At 38.1% G+C, this 21,127-nt stretch overlaps 1 protein-coding gene across 1 annotated transcript; it reads right to left on the minus strand.

Moving 5' to 3' along the window:
• Positions 1-1,264: 1,264 nt before the first annotated feature.
• Positions 1,265-20,794, minus strand: sycp1 (synaptonemal complex protein 1). The gene is made up of 31 exons (XM_034287200.1): positions 20,096-20,794; positions 19,625-19,704; positions 19,016-19,180; positions 18,832-18,899; positions 18,685-18,758; positions 18,532-18,590; positions 18,339-18,405; positions 18,117-18,189; positions 8,364-8,484; positions 8,000-8,184; positions 7,851-7,918; positions 7,721-7,773; positions 7,513-7,629; positions 7,109-7,212; positions 6,901-7,018; positions 6,482-6,552; positions 6,315-6,396; positions 6,085-6,147; positions 5,947-6,009; positions 5,801-5,863; positions 5,595-5,711; positions 5,401-5,511; positions 3,812-3,904; positions 3,631-3,705; positions 3,444-3,530; positions 3,171-3,347; positions 2,977-3,048; positions 2,777-2,851; positions 2,544-2,651; positions 2,221-2,313; positions 1,265-1,956 (listed from the first exon to the last, which is right to left on the minus strand). The coding sequence occupies exons 1-31, from the start codon at positions 20,124-20,126 to the stop codon at positions 1,816-1,818; spliced, it is 2,874 nt and encodes a 957-aa protein (XP_034143091.1). The 5' UTR covers positions 20,127-20,794; the 3' UTR covers positions 1,265-1,815.
• Between the last annotated feature and the right edge of the window lie 333 nt (positions 20,795-21,127).

Consider the following 21,127-nt stretch of genomic DNA (forward strand, 5'->3'; position numbering starts at 1 on the left):
TGTTGGTCAATTCTCACAGAGGTTATTGGATCCTTATATTAGTGTTCTTATGTGTTTCTCTATAGGAAAAAAAGGAAAGAGGATGGACTCTGGTCATAAACGCCCTCTATGCTTGGCAAGTCTTCTTTTAGCCATTTCCTTGGCAACAACTGCTTCATCTGTCAAAACAGGAATATATCCCAATAATACATACAGTGATTTAATTTCCAACCAGAACAAAACCACTGACATTCCCTTAAATGTCACTTCTGACAAGTCTCTCCCTACGACAAGTTACCTTAGCTCAAGTCTAAATAGCACTGGAACAACACAAAACACTCAACAGTTCAACTCAACAACTGCTACAGTACTGCCTGAAACGTTCAACACATCCATAACTATCCAGTCAACACCATCAACTTTGACCCCTCCTGCACCCACCACCCAAGCAACTAAGACAGCCGAAAAACTAAATACTCCATCAATTACCCGACCAAAACAATCTACTAATTATCAGTCTGAAACCACAAATACTACTACATGGATGACAACCGCAACCCATAATGTCACAGAAGGTAACTGCTGGTTCTTGTGTCTTTCCAGATTGGTAGTTGGGAATGACTATAATCATTAACATCTTTCCTGGTTTATTCCAACAGGTTTTGGACTAAACTATTCAGAAAAGGGCATGACCATCTTCTTCAGTGTTTTACTTGGAGTGTTTGTTTTGGGGATATTTATGTTCTTGTTCAATAGATGCAAACAGACGAGGCAATACTCACATCAACCTCTCCATAATACCTCAGATGGTAAGGGAATATTCTTCTCAAAATCTTTCTTTGATCTCTCTCACTAATACCTAAAACTATTGGCACAGGACAGTTCATAGTCTTGAATTGGAAATGTAATAATTTTGTTTTATACATAAATACAATGTCCATTACAAGCTGACATATCTGTGCTACAACTGCATATCTCTTGAGTTTTGTAACTTCACATGCTTTTTCAGTGGGTGTACCCTTGGCAGCAGACGACACTCTTGTTATTTCTGGAGGACTCTATGATGGTTCGCCAATCTATAATCCAACTATGACAACAACTGATATGGAGGATGAAGACAATTTTGATAACCATCTACCGGTTCCACAGCCATCGCAGTTCCGCCTGGAATTCTTAAATGAAGAACGAGAGAACCCTGGTTATGGGGCAGCTACTTTTAATACTTTTCAGAACTTCGATGACGTGTAATCACAAATTTAGGCAATAACCCTACAAATCCTTTTTTACTTCACCAAATCAATTGCAATGTAAATTTCTTTACATATTTCTTTGTAAAATGTTCTGCTTATTATAGAACTTTGATGACTTGTGCAAAGAATAATCATCTTAGTACAGGCAAATACATTACAATGTTGTCTATTAGCATTTTTTTTTATTTAGTCATATAAGTGCTAATGAATATAATAAATAACAATGAAACATATTTTTAAATCAAGGAACATTAATTTCATAAACAGATTATATTATTCAAGTTTTGTAAAAAGAAAAAAAGAATTTGACAGATGTTGCCATGAATATTATAATCAAAGTGAGTAATGTTGACGCCTAAACAAGATAGCATGCTTGGTTCATTTTAAATAGTTCAAACTGCCTTTAACATTTCTATTTCAATACATTTTCACCGAATGAAAAAACTATAGGTATAAATGAAATGTTTGTATTATAGAAGTATTATATAGTATTATATACTTAGTATTATATAAATAACTTATGAAATCTCTACATTTACAACACACACATTAAATTGCCTACCCTGGAAAATATGGGACTTGCTACTTATGCAAAGATCTTTTCTACAGCTTTTTTCTTCTTCTTATTGGCACCAGTGACAGCTGTCCAACCAGCATCACGCATCCTTTTCATAGCAGCAAGCTTTAAAGCACTCCCAGGTGATTTATGAATGGCAGGGCTCTGGATCTGAAACATTATAGAAAAGAAACAGGACAAATGAGTCCACTCGTACTGTGAAACGGCACAAATCTAGTGGAAGACTAATAGTGACCTGGAAATGGTAAAAACCCCTGAGCATAACTACTTTTCTTAATTTACTGAAGTTGAATGGAACTGACTGAACCAAATTATGCAAAATATTATTATAAAATGTAATTCATAATGCAGAATAACTATTGCAAAGTAAGTACAGTATTTGGGGGAAATGTAAGTTCAGCTGACTCATTCTACCTTCCTGAATAGATCCCCTTTATGATGCTGTGCAGCTGGGACACTTGACTGCAGGCTGCTCTTGGAAGGCTCATTTACCACCGCAAAGCTCTGCTGTGTTAAGAACCAGAAAAGCAACAAACTTAGAACATGTAATAATAGCAAAAGTATTACTACAATTAAAATATAAAGTGTAAGTATGCATTATAGTTATGAGTTGAACATATTTTTGGTCATATGAAATAGGGTGAAATCTGAAAAGAAATCCAGAGATTTTGGCCAATGTAATGTTTTGAGCACAAAGTGAAAGCAGTGAGTTCATTAGATCTTGAAACGTTGTTTACCAATAAATCATTATGTTCGGAGCTGTCAGACTTGGGGTCAAGCTCTAGGGTGCTCTTGCCCCAGGGCATAGACTTCTCCAGGGATGGAGGAGTTCTGATTCTGTAAGACTGTGGAGAAAGCCACTCAATCACACAAACATTGGATTTAGAGAATCCTCAGGGGGAATGGTTCACATATCGAATAGAAATACTAAAAGAATACTGCACAACGTTTTTTAACAACATTCCAATACCTTAATCCGTGGTGTTGAGCCAACTGCACTGGTGGAATGCCAAGATGGAGTTTTGAGGGTCTTGCTTTTGGTTTCCTTTAACAAATGAATCTAGTTGGTCAGTTAATCTAATGCATAGAACAGTGGTCATAATAGGTTGTAGGTTATATTTATGATGGAATAACCTCGAACCTGCAATTTGAACACAAACCACAAAATACCTTTTGTGGAGTTGCTCCAACTCTGGTTATAGAGCTCCAAGATGGAGTAATTGGGGCTTCTTTTTCAATTTCCTTTAAAAAAGCATGTCAGTTAACGTAGGCCTATTACACAGTGCTCATGCAAACTGATTTAAAGGGCACATTTTTCAGAACGCTTAAGAACGGAACACAATTTGGTTATAATAATCACATACATTTATATTGGGAGTCACAGCAACTTTTTTGTCTGAGCTTTGGAATGGGGTTTCAGATACTTTCGGAGTTCTCTGTTTTCTCTGCATATCCTTAGCAACCCGAGACACATGCCTCATGATGGAGGACACTTTGGGAGTTTCAGAACATCTCACTTCTTTGGACATTGGCTCAGGCAGCTAATGTGGAATAAAACATCAATAACAGTATTTTGTCAGACTACATCAAATGACACAAACTCTTGTTGTGATGCACTAATATTTGAATATATATACCTGTTTGTCCTGTGTCTCCAGCTGCATGCAACATTTCTGAGATTTGATCTCTTTCTTGAGGTCTTTAATCTCTTTAAGTAAGCTTTCCTAAAACTCAACATGATATAATTTGTGAGTAAACTGACAACAATTGTTAATAACACTGCTTTTTTGGCGTGGTGTACGGCATGTGACATGAAACCCTTACCCTCTCCATTATTTCTTTCTCTAGTTGTTCCCTCAAATGGTCATTCTCAATCTTTTTCTGTGACAGCTCGAGTTCCTAAGAAAATAATCACAAAAATACCCAAGAAGTGCAGTACACTCAACTGAACAACTCCCACTACTTTCTATTTTCATACCATATCATACTATATCATGTTTCATACCATTGATGTTCTATTAGCTGTTGCTTCCATATTGTTCCTCTTCTTCTCATTAAGCTCTGCATCTTTCTCTTCAACCATTCTGTCATACTGTTTCTGATGGAAAACAATATGGTGAAGTCTCATTACACTTTGACATTGAAAATAAGGATTAGATTAGATTAAACTTTATTGTTATTGAAGTACAAACACAGTACAACGAAATGCAGTTAGCATCTAACCAGAAGGTCAAATGGAAGAGGGCAGGAAATGTACAAGTATTAAGTAAAGTGTATGTAACAAGTGGAATGTACAGTATAGATAATACAAATACAGTGCAAAACGGCAATTCAATGAAGGCAAATAGGGAAGGAAATGTACAAGTATTAAGTAAAGTGTATGTAACAAGTGGAATGTACAGTATAGATAATACAAATACAGTGCAAAACGGCAATTCAATGAAGGCAAATAGGGAAGGAAATTTACAAGTATTAAGTAAATGTATGTGCAAGTGGGAATGAATAGTTGTGCGATTAGCCAAATGCAAGTACAAATGGCAATTCTGACTGTGCAATTGAAATGCGGAAATAGCAGCAATGAGGTTCCGAGGTAGCGAGGTAGTGCAAAGGAGTAGTGCAACAAGGTCCCTGTGAGGCAGTACTAAGCGGTGGGCAGGTGGGTATGGTTAGTGATGGGTCACAGGGTTCAGCAGGGTTACAGTAGATGGGAAGAAGTTGTTACTGAGCCTGCTGATGCGGGAATGGTACCGCATGCCTGATGGTAGGGGGGCAAACAGTTTGTGGCATGAATGTGAAGGGTCTCTGATGAGGCCGCGTGCCCTGCACAAGACAACGCTTGAAGGTCCACGGTGGCTAGGAGCTGGGCACCAGTGATATCACCACCCGTTGTAGGGTCTTCCGGTTGGCAAAGGAGCAACCACTAAATGCTGTCGATTGTGCAGCAGTAGACGTTCACAAGGATCCTGGAGGACAGACGGCCTTCTTCAGCCTCCTCAAAAAGGACAGGGGATGCTGCACCTTTTTGACCAGGGCTGAGGTGTTGACAAGAATGTGGACACTCAGGAATTTGAAGCTGGACACATGCTCCACCTCAGTACCCTCGATGAGGACTGGGGCGTGGCTGCAGCTTTTAGACTTCCTGTAATCCACAATGAGCTCCTTGGTTTTCTTTGCATTGAGGGCCAGATTGTGGCAGGACTTAAGGTGGGCCAGAACAGAAGCCCTTTTTGTGTTAAAACAGTTTAAATAGAACATTGTAGCCGGGAAGGAACTGTTGGCCTATCTAATGACATCACTATGCAGTAAATTGGTTAATAGACCAAAAATAAACTTCCAAACTTCTCTAGCAATAACAGAATTTTTCAGTTTTCCCTTGTCCAATTAAAGGACCAGCAGACTGTTGTGGCAAGATTATTGCCTGACTTTGCTAACAAAACATTTTAACTTCTTTTTGGCCATTTTAAGTGAAAACAATAACAGTAACATACTTTATTGTTGCCCAGAAATAATGTAATATTGATATAAAAGGAATATGTCTTAAAACCCACATGATGCTAGCAGTATTGGTGTAATATGGACAGAAGTTAACTTTACCTTGTGCTTTTCCATCAAGGCAACCATGTCTGCTATCTTGTTCTGACATTTGATTTCAGCATCTTCTTTACTATCGAGGGCCTCTGTAGCTGTGTGCTGTAGTTTTTGTAACTGCAGGGATAAAGATGTGTAGTAATTATTCTGCCATATCTACCAAGCTGAAAATGTACCTATCATTAACTTCCATTGTGAACCTTTCTGTGAAGTTCTGCCTCAGATGTTGATTTCATTTCAAGGTCATCAAGCAATCTTTTACGTTCCTCTTCATTTGATTGTTTAAGATCTTCTGACTCCTCCTTCAATTTGTTTATCTATAATGGATACAATAAGCAAGCTGCATTCCAACTTCATTACAATGCAGCAGCTTTCTTCTAGGAAATCATTTGAAGGCATAAGGTACCTCATTTTCAAGTTCATTGGATTTTGCTGTCCCAATTGCGATTTGTTTCTTCAAAGTTTTGTTCTGAGAACAAGAAAATGAAAAACACATAGACAAGCAAGATACTGTAACATTTTCATCATTATTATATTTTAATAAACACAAACCTCTTTTTGGTATTCCTCTTGGACTTTAGTTTTACTCTCTAATTTTATATTCAGGTCAAAGAGCTAGAGAGAAAAGTGTTTGATAAGATAATTAAATACAAAATAATCAAATTGTAGATGTATTACTTATTGTATCACCTTTTTCTCCACTGCTTTCATCTGTTTCTCTTTTTGTGAGATCTCAGTCTGGAGATTTTCACACTAGAAATGAAGTCAAACAGAAATGATTTAGTTTTAGGTTTACTTAGTTTTGGTGTACTTATTTAAAATGAAACAGACCTGCATTTGCAAATGTACATGACTACATACAGTTCTTTTTGTCAAAATTTGATCTAAGCAGATATGTTTGAAACTGTTGATTTGTTTACCCTTTCAGTAAGCTTTTTCTGCAGATTGTCAGTGTCTTGACCTTGCTCTTCAATTCGGGCATTTACAGATTTCAATTCCTCCCTATTGAAAAGTGAACACTTTTGGGAAACTTTTAATGCATTGTATAAACATTCAATGCATTTAAACATAATTAAATCTCACTAACCTTAGTAGGTCTTTTTCTTCCTCAATTGTATTAATTTGCTTCTTTAACTTCATTTCTTTTGCTTCACTCTGCTGCAATATTCCATTTACAACACAATAACATAAATTATCAGCAAACTGCTATTTTACTCTACACTAGTGTTTCTTAATCCTGGTCCTCTGGACCCAAAGGGGTGTACGTTTTTGTTTTTGCCTAAGCACTCAACACACCTGATTCAAACTAAAGACTTGATGATATGTTGTAAGTGGTAAGTGGTAGGGCAACATTTGAATCAGGTGTGTGAGTGCTAGCCTAACAAAAGGCTAGCATTTGAATCAGGTGTGTGAGTGCTAACAAAAACGTGCAACCCTTTGGTTCCCGAAGAACAGGATTAAGAAACACTGTTCTACACTTACAGCAACACATTGATTCATACAGACCTTTACTTGTGCTGCAAGAATGGTTGCCTCTGAGGATTCATTCTGAATCTGCTCCAGAATATTGTTCTTCTCAAGTTGCAGCTGACTGAAACTCACTGATAGCTCTTCATACTTCACCCTGGGGAAGAAGTCAAATTCAGCATTATCTAAAGGGAAAACTATCCCTTGGGTTATTTTATACGTGATGTTTTAACCTCAAAGGACTCACTCATATTGTACAATGTCTGCTTTTAGTTTCTCTATATTCTTCATGGATGTTTCGTTTCTTCTCATTGCGGCTGATAACTGGCCCTCGATGTCTTGTATTTTACTCTGTGTGAAAGAAAAAATTCTCTTTCCTGAACATCTTTCCAGGCTATAAACAATAACTGGAAACACATATAAGATGAATTAAATCGAACATCAGTCATACTGGCTTTTTCCTTTAAATAATTTTGCATCTGTTCAGCCTTTTCAAGAGCCATTTCAAGTACATTTTTGTCAAGAGACATAGTTTCCATCTTATTCTGGAAGAATACAACACATTCCAATATTAAAATATAGATTACGATTTTCTCTCAAAATGAATATTACAAATCTTTTCACACAATGATCATCTGAATATCATCTCACCTTTAACTTGTTAATTTCTGCATATTTCTCTTCAAGCTCTGTGGTGAGTTCTGATGTTTTGATCTCAACAACTTTAATCTGTTCCACTTGGGACTCTATGACTTTAGTTTTAACATCCTGAAGAAATGAGTTAAATAATACCTATTTCTGTAAGTAGGCTGACAACAGATGATGGTGTCAATTTGAGTTTTAAAAACATAATCTTTACCAGTTCATCTTCAAGGATTTGTAACTGGCTATCTTTCTTTTTTTCCATCTCTCCTAGAAAACAAAACTGATCTTTAATCGTTGGTTGCATAAACAAACTCAAACATGTTTGGATCAAAGCTATACATTACCAAATTCCTTTTTTTCCTTTTTAAGTTCCTCGGTAACTAAGGTAAGCTGCAGTTCAATTTCTTTTGCCCTTACAAACAAAACAAAAGTTAAAATTTGAAGTAATCAGAATTAATTTGAGATTTTCTTTTTTACTTTTCAAAGCTCCCACCTTTGTTTCTCAACTGTTAATAATGTTTGAAATTCCTGGGAGGTGGCCTGAATTTCTAAAAATGTGTCAGCTTGTTGTTCTTTTAATTTGCTGAGCTCTTCCAAGAGGGTGTCTTTCTCGACAACGACCTTTGCATTATCCTTTTTGTTGAGCTCTAATGCTGTCAAAATAGCTTTTCTACTTTCCTAAGAATTGAAAAGAACACAGCATGCTATTCTTTATATCATTATATACTGTCTGCCCACAGCCACAAAAAATAACCATACTGAATTGTAAAATGACTAGCATGTCCCAATAGCATGTGCATGTTGTACTGCAAGCTGTTTTTTATATCTTCAGATTGAAAACAAAGCAACATACTAACCTCACGTTCTTTATTGAGTTGTTCTGCTCTTTGGAGACTTTCTAACAGGGATTCTTGTTCTTGCTTAGAATTTTGTAGGGCTTCCTGATGTTGCTCTGTCAAATAAACAAGTTGTGTTCTTGTCGTAAATCATATTGTACAAAAGTAAAGCAACTATGACACAGCGACAATGCTAACATCTAGTAAGATCCATGAAATAATGTAATAGTTCTCTACTATTATACCATGGCCTAATCCAGTGGATGCCCAAATTTTGGCGTTGGTGTAACAAAATATAATCTGACTGTTGGGCCGCAGACCAAACATACACATGATCTACAATAGCCTATATAGAAATGTAAAGGATAAAACAATTTTTTATGGCAATTAAACAATAGCTTGTTAGAGAACATCAGGAAATCACCCATCAGCCATCGGTTTGCTCGCTACTGTAGCTTAACAGTATCACCTTGCCAGCTAAGGAACACTACATATATTGCATTGTAAGTTTCTCTCATTGACTCAAATTCAAACAGCTGCAAACACTGGTTGGTGTTACTATAGCTTGCTAGCAAATGTGAGCTAAACAGCTAGCTATCAAAAATGAATATTTTTCATTGTATTGAATGGTTGAAGTAAAGACATTTCTGACATATCCTTTGTTTGAACTACTTACTGAAAGTCAACCACCAACAAAAGACTCCCACACATGCACTCTAAGGGTGGGCGGATCGATCCCAAAATATCGATACAAGAGATACTACATCTCATATTTGAAGATCGATTCTAGCGTCAACAGGATCAATACCAGTTTCAGTTTCTCTTTCCTAGTTTGTATACATTTCATCAAAGAGTCGAACTGTCACAGTGTGCAAACAATGTCCTGTGTGGTGAAAAGTGCTTCTCCAGCTCCACAGCTGTTGCTTATGACTGGGCACTAATACAATGTAAATACGCATTGCCCACCCTGGCTACCGGCACCAAGTGCCAATCCGAGATACAGGCCTACATTCATTGCATGCATGAATGCCATGGCTAGATGAAAGAGACACATCGCGCAGAGATGTTTTACAGCTGTACATGAAAACCTTGTGAACTACGATGTGTGTAGGAAGGTTGTTCGCTACTGCTACACCACCAATTTGTTTAAACATATGAAAACCCATGAGAAAGAGAATTCTGAGAAGCAACAGAAAAGAAAAGAGGAGGGAAATGCCTCAGACATATCCCGACAGAGACAGAGGTCACTGGCCATCATTTCAGAGGAAAGGAATATCCAGGTATATATAGTAGTGAAATTGATAATTTAGTCAAATCAGATGTTCAGCATTGGTTAATGTTACATTAATGTTACATACATTAATTACTAACTGTATTTGGTCACCACTGGCTGTAACATTAGCAGACTGATTACATATAGACTATATTCAAACATTCAAATAATATTTTCAGCCCACTGAAAATTACCTAAATTATTTATTTTTATGGAATTGAAAAGATATACCCCAAACCTGAAATATGCACATTACAATAATAAAATAATAAAATATATTTTGTTATTTGCCTTTAAAAACAGTAATGTGTTTTAACATGCATGTGATTAAGTAACAATAGAAAAACAAAAAACGTAATTCCTTTATGTAGCACTTTTTTATAAAGCCCCACAGGTGTCAAGCTCACCCACCAGCCCTGCCTTCACCTGTTCGATTCGTGTTTCTTGTGGGGGGGGGGGGGGGGGGGAATCAGTACTGCATACTTTGCTCATTGCCATGGGAATTGCATAAATAATAACAAAATTATGTTATTGTGGTAGTATCTTATCCACAATCATGTAATGGTAATGAGTTACCCTGAAGTAGCAGAACCTAATGCCAAGACTTGCATGTACAGGGCTGTACATAAGTTCTCTAATAAATGGTTAAACTCATATGTGGTGTTTTTGTCTGAATCATCGTTCATCGTTCCTTGTGGTGATAAAGATTCGAAGATCAGAAAGAGCCATGGATCACCGTTCACTTCCGGTGAACGAGATGAGATGAATCATGACTGACGATTAACCAAAAAGATTTGCTCAAAAAGAACGAATCGTTCGCAAATGACCCATCACTAGTATGCAGTAGAAAAATATCTGGGATGGTGAGCAGGCAGACACATCTAGCCTATTAGGGTCCCTAAGCACCATATGTACAGTGGGGAGAACAGGTATTTGATACACTGCCGATTTTGCAGGTTTTCCCCACTTAAAAAGCATGTAGAAGTCTTCAGCTCCCTCCAAAGATTTTCTATTGGGTTCAGGTCTGGAGACTGGCTAGGCCACTCCAGGACCTTGAGATGCTTCTTACGGAGCCACTCCTTAGTTGCCCTGGCTGTGTGTTTCGGGTTGTTGTCATGCTGGAAGACCCAGCCACAACCCATCTTCAATGCTCTTACTGAGGGAAGGAGGTTGTTGGCCAAGATCTCGCGATACATGGCCTCATCCATCCTCCCCTCAATACGGTGCAGTCATCCTGTCCCCTTTGCAGAAAAGCATCCCCAAAGAATGATGTTTCCACCTCCATGCATCACGGGTGGGATGGTATTCATGGGGTTGTATTCATACTTCTTCTTCCTCCAAACACGGCGAGTGGAGTTTAGACCAAAAAGCTCTATTTTTGTCTCATCAGACCACATGACTTCTCCCATTCCTCCTCTGGATCATCCAGATGGTCATTGGCAAACTTCAGATGGGCCTGGACATGCGCTGGCTTGAGCAGGGGGACCTTGCGTGCGCTGCAGGATTTTAATCTGGGGAAGATTTTCTTTTGTTGTGCATTTCTTGCCATTCTATTGGAGTTGACTATATAATACCATGTTTATATGGTCAACTCAATAAGTATTCATCTATTCACTTAATGAAACTGAGCAAGAGTGAATGCAAAAAATAAACAACACAAACTTACTTTCTTTTTAAATAACTTTTTATCACCATTTGCATGTCACAAAATCGAGTTTTCATAAAATATAACATTAATTAGATATATTATATGTATTCATTAGATATCTTAAATATATTGAGGAGTGTCCACAACATGTTAGCTAGCTAATATTAGCATTGTGCGCTATTGTTAACAGACTTTGCAAGATAACAACAACATTGCCATATGACAAAGTATATTTAAAACAATGTTTTAAATATACGAGTGTGAAGCGGTGGGGATGAGAATCAGTACCTCCAAATCCGAGGCCATGGTCCTCAGTCGGAAAAGGGTGGCTTGCCCACTTCAGGTTGGTGAAGAGTGCTTGCCTCAAGTGGAGGAGTTTAAGTATCTAGGGGTCTTGTTCACGAGTGAGGGAAGGATGGAACGGGAGATTGACAGACGGATCGGTGCAGCTTCTGCAGTAATGCGGTCGATGTATCGGTCTGTCGTGGTGAAGAAAGAGCTGAGCCGTAAGGCGAAGCTCTCGATTTACCGGTCAAGTCTACGTTCCTACTCTCACCTATGGTCATGAGCTTGGGTCATGACCGAAAGGACAAGATCCTGGATACAGGCGGCCGAAATGAGCTTTCTCCGCAGGGTGGCTGGGCGATCCCTTAGAGATCACCCGGGAGAAGCTTGGAGTAGAGCCGCTGCTCCTCCACATCGAGAGGGGTCAGCTGAGGTGGCTTGGGCATCTGTTTCGGATGCCTCCGGAACGCCTTCCTGGGAAGGTGTTCCGGTCCCGTCCCACCGGGAGGAGACCCCGGGGAAGACCTAGGACACGCTGGAGGGACTATGTCTCCCGGCTGGCCTGGGAACGCCTCGGTGTCCCCCCGGAAGAGCTGGAGGAAGTGTCTGGGGAGAGGGAAGTCTGGGCATCTCTGCTTAGACTGCTGCCCCCGCGACCCGGCTCCGGATGAAGCGGAAGAAGATGAATGAATAAATGTTTTAAATTATTATTACAATGATTATTACAACACTGTTACCTACTAAATATTAGCCTAATTCATTAATGTTGTCATATTTCCCAGCCCTGATACTGTACTTAGCCCCAGTTCAGCTTCTGGTCATCAAAATGGCTGCGATGTCTATAGAATGTTAGTTAACATTGCAGAAACGCCACCTAGTGATGAAGGCGCAGTCCATTTACATTTTCATTACAAAACACTGATTCCTCAAATACATAAATGTATATTAAGCAGTATGATTTTTTTGCAAACCATTGGTTTCAAAATGATTGGCACCCATAAGATCAATATTTAATGAAGCATCCCCTGGAGTGGATTACAGCACTAAGCTACTTCCTGTAAAGTTTGATTAGGTTGCCACACACTTTTGGAGGGAACTTGGATCACTCCTCCATGCAGCACATTTCAATATCCTTGATGGTCATGTTTGCATTTGTGGACTGCCCTCTTCAATTCAAACCACAGGTTTTCTGTTAGATTCAAGTCCGGAGACTGAGATGGACTTTGAATAACAGATTTTTTTGGGCCTGCAACCACTTCTGTATGTTTGTATGCCATCAATCTTAACAATAGTCCCTGGACCATTAGTAGTAAAACAGCCCCAATAATTGATCAATGATTCACCACCATATTTTACTGGGGATATCTGTTACTTTTCCTTGTATGCAGTCCCCTTTTGTCACCAAACTTGTTGATGGGTGCATGGCCAAACAGTAAATTTCTTTGTTGCATCTGGCCACAAAACATGATTCCAACTGTAGTTCAAACAACGCTTGGCAAAATTCAGGTGCTACAATTACTTTGAAAACTATGTTTTGCAGAAGAAATCTTACAACTCATTGAAATGTTTTGAATTGGATAAATAATTGTGTTAAAAAAAAAGTTCAAGACTCCCCCTTCTGTTTGAGTGCAAAGTATGACTCATTATTTTGTGATATTATAGTCATGAAATGCAGTCAAAATAAGCCTCACAATGCATAAAAGTACCAACTAAAACCTGCAGAGGCTGAACAAAAAGGCCAAAGAAATTAGCTTATCTTTGTTAGGTTACGCACAATAGGTAATTTGACACCAATCCAGGTGTAGGACACAGAAGACACCTTTCAAGGTTGTGTGAGGAGCACACACACATTTGCTCTCCCGTTGGGGTCTGAGTGCATCTGGTGGGCTAATGATCATTATCATTGACGGCCTCCTCTGTATAATGGCATAATCTGTGTTCAACCATGTTCTCACTGAGAACGCTGGAATACGCAAGCTAATAAAGATGTTCTAACAACCACACAAAAGAACCAAAATGACAGGAAAATCTAAGACTGACATACTGAGATCAATAAAACAAAAACGTACAAAATGTGTTCATGATGTGATAAAACACAATTAGCAGGATTACAAAATAAAAATAAGCTATTGATCCTAAAAATAAGCTATTGATCCTATTGAGGATATTAATTCTCTGACTTGTGGAGAAAAGGCTCTTGCCACGTTGCTCTGCCCTATTGTGCACTAGACTGCCAATTTGTGCACATTCCCTGGCATTTTGTCACTTTAATTCTCCAGTTATGTCTAATTGGAGCCATTTTCTTTTGAAGACTGAAGTCGAGATGAGATGTGGGCATCCAGCCATTGACAGAGTCAATTCAGGCTACAAGTGTAGTTCCTAAAGACTTATTGTTGAATGTTATTACACAGTTTCTTTGGTGTATCCTCTTTGGATGCACTAATATTTTTGGGGGGTGATCAAAAAGTTCACATCTTTTACAGCGTTCCATGAAGACAGTCTGAGAGTTACTGGTATGTTATAGCACAGTAATCAAAATAACTGTGTTATCAAAGTTATCAAATAATGAAAATATAATGACAAATATGTAACAGCTCACAGAGATCATACTAAATGATTAGGAATAATGCCAAATTAAATGATAGGACCCATAAAAACATTTGAAAGCTGGCCAACATACAAAATACATATCCAAAAGACAATGGACCAACTTTCACAAGCATCCTACTACATCCTACATACATCATACGGAAGTGGCACTGGTGATGTAAAATGTTGTTACTCCGATATTCATAAATCAGCCACATGTAATATCTCACATCTGTATACTTTTTTTTGTGAGGCAAGAGTAATCTACCATTGTAAAAGAATGGTCTACAAATGATCCGGCTGTGCTGCATTTGTACAGTGGGGAGAACAAGTATTTAATACACTGCCGATTTTGCAAGTTTTCCCACTTACAAAGCATGTAGAAGTCTGTAATTGTAATCATAGCTACTCTTCTACTGTGAGTGACGGAATCTAAAATAAAATCTTGAAAATCACATTTTCTATTGGGTTCAGGTCTGGAGACTGGCTAGGCCACTCCAGGACCTTGAGATGCTTCTTACGGAGCCAGTCCTTAGTTGCCCTGGCTGTGTGTTTCGGGTCGTTGTCATGGTGGAAGACCCAGCCACAACCCATCTTCAATGCTCTTACTGAGGGAAGGAGGTTGTTGGCCAAGATCTCGCGATACATGGCCCCATCCATCCTCCCCTCAATACGGTGCAGTCATCCTGTCCCCTTTGCAGCAAAGCATCCCCAAAGGATGATGTTTCCACCTCCATGCTTCTGGGATGGTGTTCATGGGGTTGTATTCATCCTTCTTCTTCCTCCAAACACGGCGAGTGGAGTTTAGACCAAAAAGCTCTATTTTTGTCTAATCAGACCACATGACCTGCTCCCATTCCTCCTCTGGATCATCCAGATGGTCACTGGGAAACTTCAGACAGGCCTGGACATGCATGGCTTGAGCAGGGGGACCTTGCGTGCCCTGCAGGATTGTAATCCATGACGATGTAGTGTGTTACTAATGGTTTTCTTTGAGACTGTAGTCCCAGCTCTCTTCAGGTAATTGACCAGGTCCTGCCGTGTAGTTCTGGGCTGTTCCCTCACCTTCCTCATGATCATTGATGCCCCACGAGGTGAGATCTTGCATGGAGCCCCAGACAGAGGGAGATTGACCGTCAGCTTGAACGTCTTCCATTTTCTAACAATAGGCTCAAGCGTATGGACGAACCTCCGCTTTAGCCAGATAATTTTCCGGTTTACTTAAGGCGATCACCCACGTCGCCCAAAATGTCAGTTTTTAGTAGATGTCTCCAAGACCTGCCTAAAATAAGCATTAGTGATGTCCATCAAATTGTTGATGCCTGGTCCCCTGCTCCAACAAGCAAGCGGAACAAGGGATTCAAACTCTACCTATCGAGTTTTCTGCACAACTACGAGGGTAAGTTGTTTACTGTGGTGTGCCGGCCGGCTATCGGCTAAGCTAGTTAGCGACGTGTTCCTTTTTAGTGTAGTATTAGGCAGGACAACAGAACGCATAAAAATTCACAATGCCTCAAAAAACGGCAAAAGAACGCTGGCTTGAGCTGGACGCTAGCGCGTCCCCATAGCAAGTGAACTGAAATGAACCTTTGTTCAGCCTCTTCTAACCTGAATGAAGCTTAAAATTCCATAGCCTCAAAAAAGCACCAAAACAGGTCTCCTCTTTTATTTTACTACTGTAACCTCATTTCACAACAAAAAAAAAAAACATAACAACATGCATAGGAAGTAAACATCTGTTCCTATATGGTATTAATTGCGCTTAAACCTGCGTTACGTGGAAGTATATAAAAAATCGCCTTTTTTGACTATTTCTAGTCTAGCGTTTGAAGTCATTGAATGGCGCAAGCCATATTTTATTAAAAAGAGGACATTCTCCTGATTAAAATGATGCCCCACTTGTACCTTGAAACTTAAATGAGTCACGTACATTATATATATTTTTTCCCTACAACAGCATCACTCATTTTGTTGTGAGTTTAGGTGTTTACTAATGCGGATGAGTATTAGAAAGTAAACCGGAAACTGCAATACCGACTTCTAGACAAAAGCGGAAGTTCGTCACAACGCTGGTGCACAGAGTCTATTGCGCCAACAGTAGTTGCCTTCTCACCAAGCTGCTTGCCTATTGTCCTGTAGCCTATCCCAGCCTTGTGCAGGTCTACAATTTTATCCCTGATGTCTTTACACAGCTCTCTGGTCTTGGGCATTGTGGAGAGGTTGGAGTCTGTTTGATTGAGTGTGTGGACAGATGTCTTTTATACAGGTAACGAGTTCAGACAGGTGTAGTTAATACAGGTAATGAGTGGAGAACAAGAGTGCTTCTTAAAGAAAAACTAACTTGTTGGTAGGTGATCAAATACTTATGTCATGCAATAAAATGCAAAGTAATTATTTAAAAATCATACAATGTGATTTTCTGGATTTTTGTTTTAGATTCCGTCTCTAACAGTAGAAAGTGTCCCTATGATAAAAATTACAGACCTCTACATGCTTTGTAAGGTAAAAAAAACAGCAAAATCTGCAGTGTAGCAAATACTTGTATCTGTATCTCTAGTTGATAAGAGGGTATATTCTTCAGGCCTTGTCTTGTTATCTTTAAGGTTAGCTATCCAACCCCTACAACTTTAGTTTTTGGGATATAAACCAGAGCAGGGCTTGGGGAAGCTCTCTTGCATTTTCCTCACTTCTGCCTGCATCTTTGCTCTTGCAAACATCTTGAATCTCTGGAGATCTTTGATATTTGTACTGTAATTGTTATACCCTCTTCATATATGAAATTCACTTGTTACATTAATTAATTCACCATTTGGAATTAATCTAAAACGGGTCAAAATCCAGTTCCTTCGCTACAAGGGGCTCTGGCTTTATCATGAACATAATCTAAATGAATTAGGTTTTCTGTAAAGGACAATCTTACTTGCTTCCTTGTGTAACTGTTCACAAACTCTCTTGGATTTCATGAACGTTGAGGAGGACTTCCTGAAGTTTTTTTTCTTTGTTATTTATTTCCATCTGAAGCATCACAACCTGTTGGAGATATTTGCAGTTAGCATATTCAACATAATATAAAATAGCAGTCCAAAACAGTTAATATTGTTTGTGATAACAAGAGACATGGCCCATTTCCAAAAAGGCATGTTTTGGGTAACATTTAGTCTACTAGGACAAGTCTGGGTCTTAACACTTAAACACAGACCACATTTTTGAATTACTTTCCCCCAGGTTTTATCTCAAGATTAAAGGGAAGTTTTACCTACAGTAATACTTCACAGCCATCAGGCAAAACACTACACTACACTCAGTTGACCAGACCTACATACTACAGCAGAACAAAACAATCAACGTATGGTGACTACACTCTAATGACTACACTGCACTTTGCCTTCTATGTAAAATCAAAAACAAAATAATGAAAATCTCTGATGGTTTCTAACCTCTTTCACTTCTTACCTTTAGTTGAACATAGATAAAAACAGATAGCTAAAATCTGTTATTATCATAAAGTGAATATCAGAGCCAGACCAGCAGGAACCAGAAACCTTGAGCTCATTCTACCAACTGAGCCATCATTCTGGATCAACACCTCATTGGAATATCTAGAGCTAAGTAAAACAAGCATTTTGTGTTTCACAACTACTTATAAATGCTTTGGGATTTTCCACTCTGACAACGATAAAGACAATTAAAACTGATGATGCTGATAATAATGGGGTGAGTATTGTGAATATAGGACATATGCAAAGACTTCCATTACAAACCTTACAAATCCCATTTAGCTAATTTCCCATTTTCACAAAACTCATACTAATCCTATTACTCCTACTACTATGAATAATAATAATACTGTGCATACTGAGGAAGCCCTTTTTTGTTTTGTCTCACAGTGGTTTGATATTTTAAAGAAGTGGGTCATTTGAAAAAAGGTTTGAAAACCACTGTCCTCTGCCATTAGCCTCCTGCTGTTTGTTGACCTAACCTCTTCTTGTTCATGCTGAATTCCTTCTCAAACTTCTCCTTTAGATCCTCAAATTCTTGCAGACCCTCTTTGACTGTGTAAAATGATCCAATTAAAAGTTATTGGACTATGTCCAAAGTCATATACTGCTGTGTAAAATCTGTGACTAAATAACAAGATAAGCACATTGAGAATTATATATAATATAAAAAGGTATTTGAAAGGTATCTGAAGAATAAATACCTTTCAGCATTTCATGGCGATCCGCTTCTGTTTGAATACGAAGACTCTCAAAGGAAGCAATCATCCTCTGTAACAATGAACTAAAATAAACATTTTGTATCCTACTACACTTCACTTAATGTCATGTTACTGTTATTAGTTACGATAACGTGATATTATTTTTATCAAAAGAACAGGAAATGATCATATTCACCTGAATGCTTTCACTGTTGTCCATGAACAAGTGATGGGTTTCCTCTCTTTCAGATTCAACTAAGAGATTTGGTTTAAAGAATGTCAGCACTTTGCATGAAAGAACAAGCCCCAAGAGTAAACTTAGGCTCAGTAGACAGTATGTTTAACTCACATAAATGGATTTTCTCTTCTGATCTGTCAAACGCATCCTTCAGTACATTACACAAGTTCCTTGTTGCATTATTCCTGATTGAGAAATAAACAACACATAGAAAAGAAGAATGATGATAACAACATAATTTATTTCTCAAACACATACTTGTTCCGCAGATCTTCATTCTCGCTGATCTGATCCTCTAACTTTATGCTGAGGCTTTCATTTCCGAACTGAAATATAAAAGGATGGAATAATATTAAAGACAATAAATGTTTTATAGTCACTATGGAATTTCACTCATACCAATGCAGGCCTATGCAATGCCTGTATATTTACTAGTGCTTACCTGCAATTCCTGAATGGCTTTACGTTGAGTTTCAATTGTTCTTTTATTTTCTTGCAGCTTCCGGTCTTTCTGCACAGCCTCTGATTCCACTTTTACTTTCCAACATTTTACTTTCTGAACTTCCTCAAAAAGTTTTGAATATAGCTGACTGTTTTGGCAATTGGTCTAGAAAATTGTTAACAAAAACACAGAACCCTGAAACATTGTCTCTGCATTTTCTCATTGCCTATGTTATCTAAATCTCCCAAGTGTTTAAATAATTTGCTCACACTTAACTATTTGCTTGCACTCAACATGCAGTGGCTTGATTTGAGTTGCATAATTTATTAAGTATTTTATTGTAATGACATGACCATTGTGATTCACAGAAGACAAGTTAATGCAGTACATTTTCAAAGACTAATAGAACATTACAGACCTGTTTTGATTATTACAAATGTAGTAACAGGCAAATTCTGTTAATCAATGCAATAGGTAGAGCAAACATCCCCTTCTCCCTCATAGCAGTTTTACTGCGCAAACTCATTTTAGTATCACCTGCTCCATGTCACATCATTCATCATGTACTATTCATCTTTTAGCAGTTATCCCAGCAAAATGTTTACTTACTTCCTCATTTTCCATTTGCGCCACAACTTTTGTCAGGAATACATCTTTTGAGGGAGGAGCTATTAGGACAGAATTTTCACCTGGAGGTACAACTTATGTTTCTGCATAAATCATTATTGCCAACAGTGTCTGAATTAAGCCTGAACCTATTTCGTTGACTAATAAAAACACATTTAATGCTTCATATAGGTCTGACAAACAAGCCCTTAAGTGTGAGCTTTCTGCAATTAAAATTATGTATATAAATTGGGGTAAAATATAATAGCATCTCTATGGTTTTATGCATATTGTAATAAAATACCTGATCTCATAGGTTTAGCTGGTTCAAACATATTTGTAGATGAAAAAGGCAGGTTTGACTCTTTGTCCAAACATTTCTTGTAACCCTTAGAAATAATGTGAGGTTATCTATGTTGACAACATATAAAACAATAATTTTATAACCAAACATATTAACGTTACTGTAGCTACCTGCTGCTGATGCAAAGTGTGTGTGGAACATTCTCTATATTCCCCAATTTCCTGTGGTTTGACGGTAGAAACTTGTCCTTTGAGAGGGATTACTCTTGGTGGCACCAGCAGCTTGAAGTTGAATCCTCTTTCTCTCTCCATCCTGACAACGAATTAGTAATTTACAGTTGATAGAACTGCAATACACTACTGTGGTTTGCAAGCAAGGGCCATTGGCTATAACCAGGGACATCACTAGAAATTCATGGATGTAGGGGCTAAGCCTCGTTTTGGGGGGTCTAAGCCTCGTTTGGAAGGTATTTTAACAAAGGGTGTAAAAATCTATCAAAAGAAGGTTTTTTAACAAAACTGATCATAATTAAAATAATAAACATTTAATAACCGGATCTCCCTTCACGTGAACAGAATACGTTGCAATACCTCAACTTCAAACCACCGTCCCCAATTATTGGCCACCTTACTATTTTGGTCGAATTAAATTAGAATTGCTTTTTATTTGTATTACAAATGACGGATCTTAGTCTTCTCTGAAGTGTTTAGCTAGCAAGACCACTAAAATAGGCATAGCGACGTCCCTGGCTACCACGTTACTCTACTTCAAATCTAGAAATATGCCCAAACCGGCAGTGGTACAAACTACGATCATTGGACCGTTAGCTAAAAACTGCTGACTAACAACATCAATATTTTTGAGTTTTATAAAGCTAGCAACATTTACATAGGTAAACAAAATGCGGATATTTAGTTATTTGTATATAAATAATGAATATGCAATTGTGAAATATATTTTGCCTAATAGCACCCTACCTGGAGTGGTTTAAGACAGCCAACGGTTTTAACTTGGCTTTCAACGGTTAATAGTGCTAAACGGGAAGGCTCGTGAAGAATGTATTTTCCCAAATGGTCGCGCGAAAGGCTATGATTAAATAACTGAATCCAACTAACAGACCATAACATATCTAGAAATGTCTTAGATAGTTCAACGCAAATCCTGGTTATTTGCTCTGCAGCTACATGTTGACATTCTCTGGT

This window comes from Esox lucius, chromosome 17, assembly GCF_011004845.1.
Source record: "Esox lucius isolate fEsoLuc1 chromosome 17, fEsoLuc1.pri, whole genome shotgun sequence".
In the NCBI taxonomy this organism is placed as follows: domain Eukaryota; kingdom Metazoa; phylum Chordata; class Actinopteri; order Esociformes; family Esocidae; genus Esox; species Esox lucius.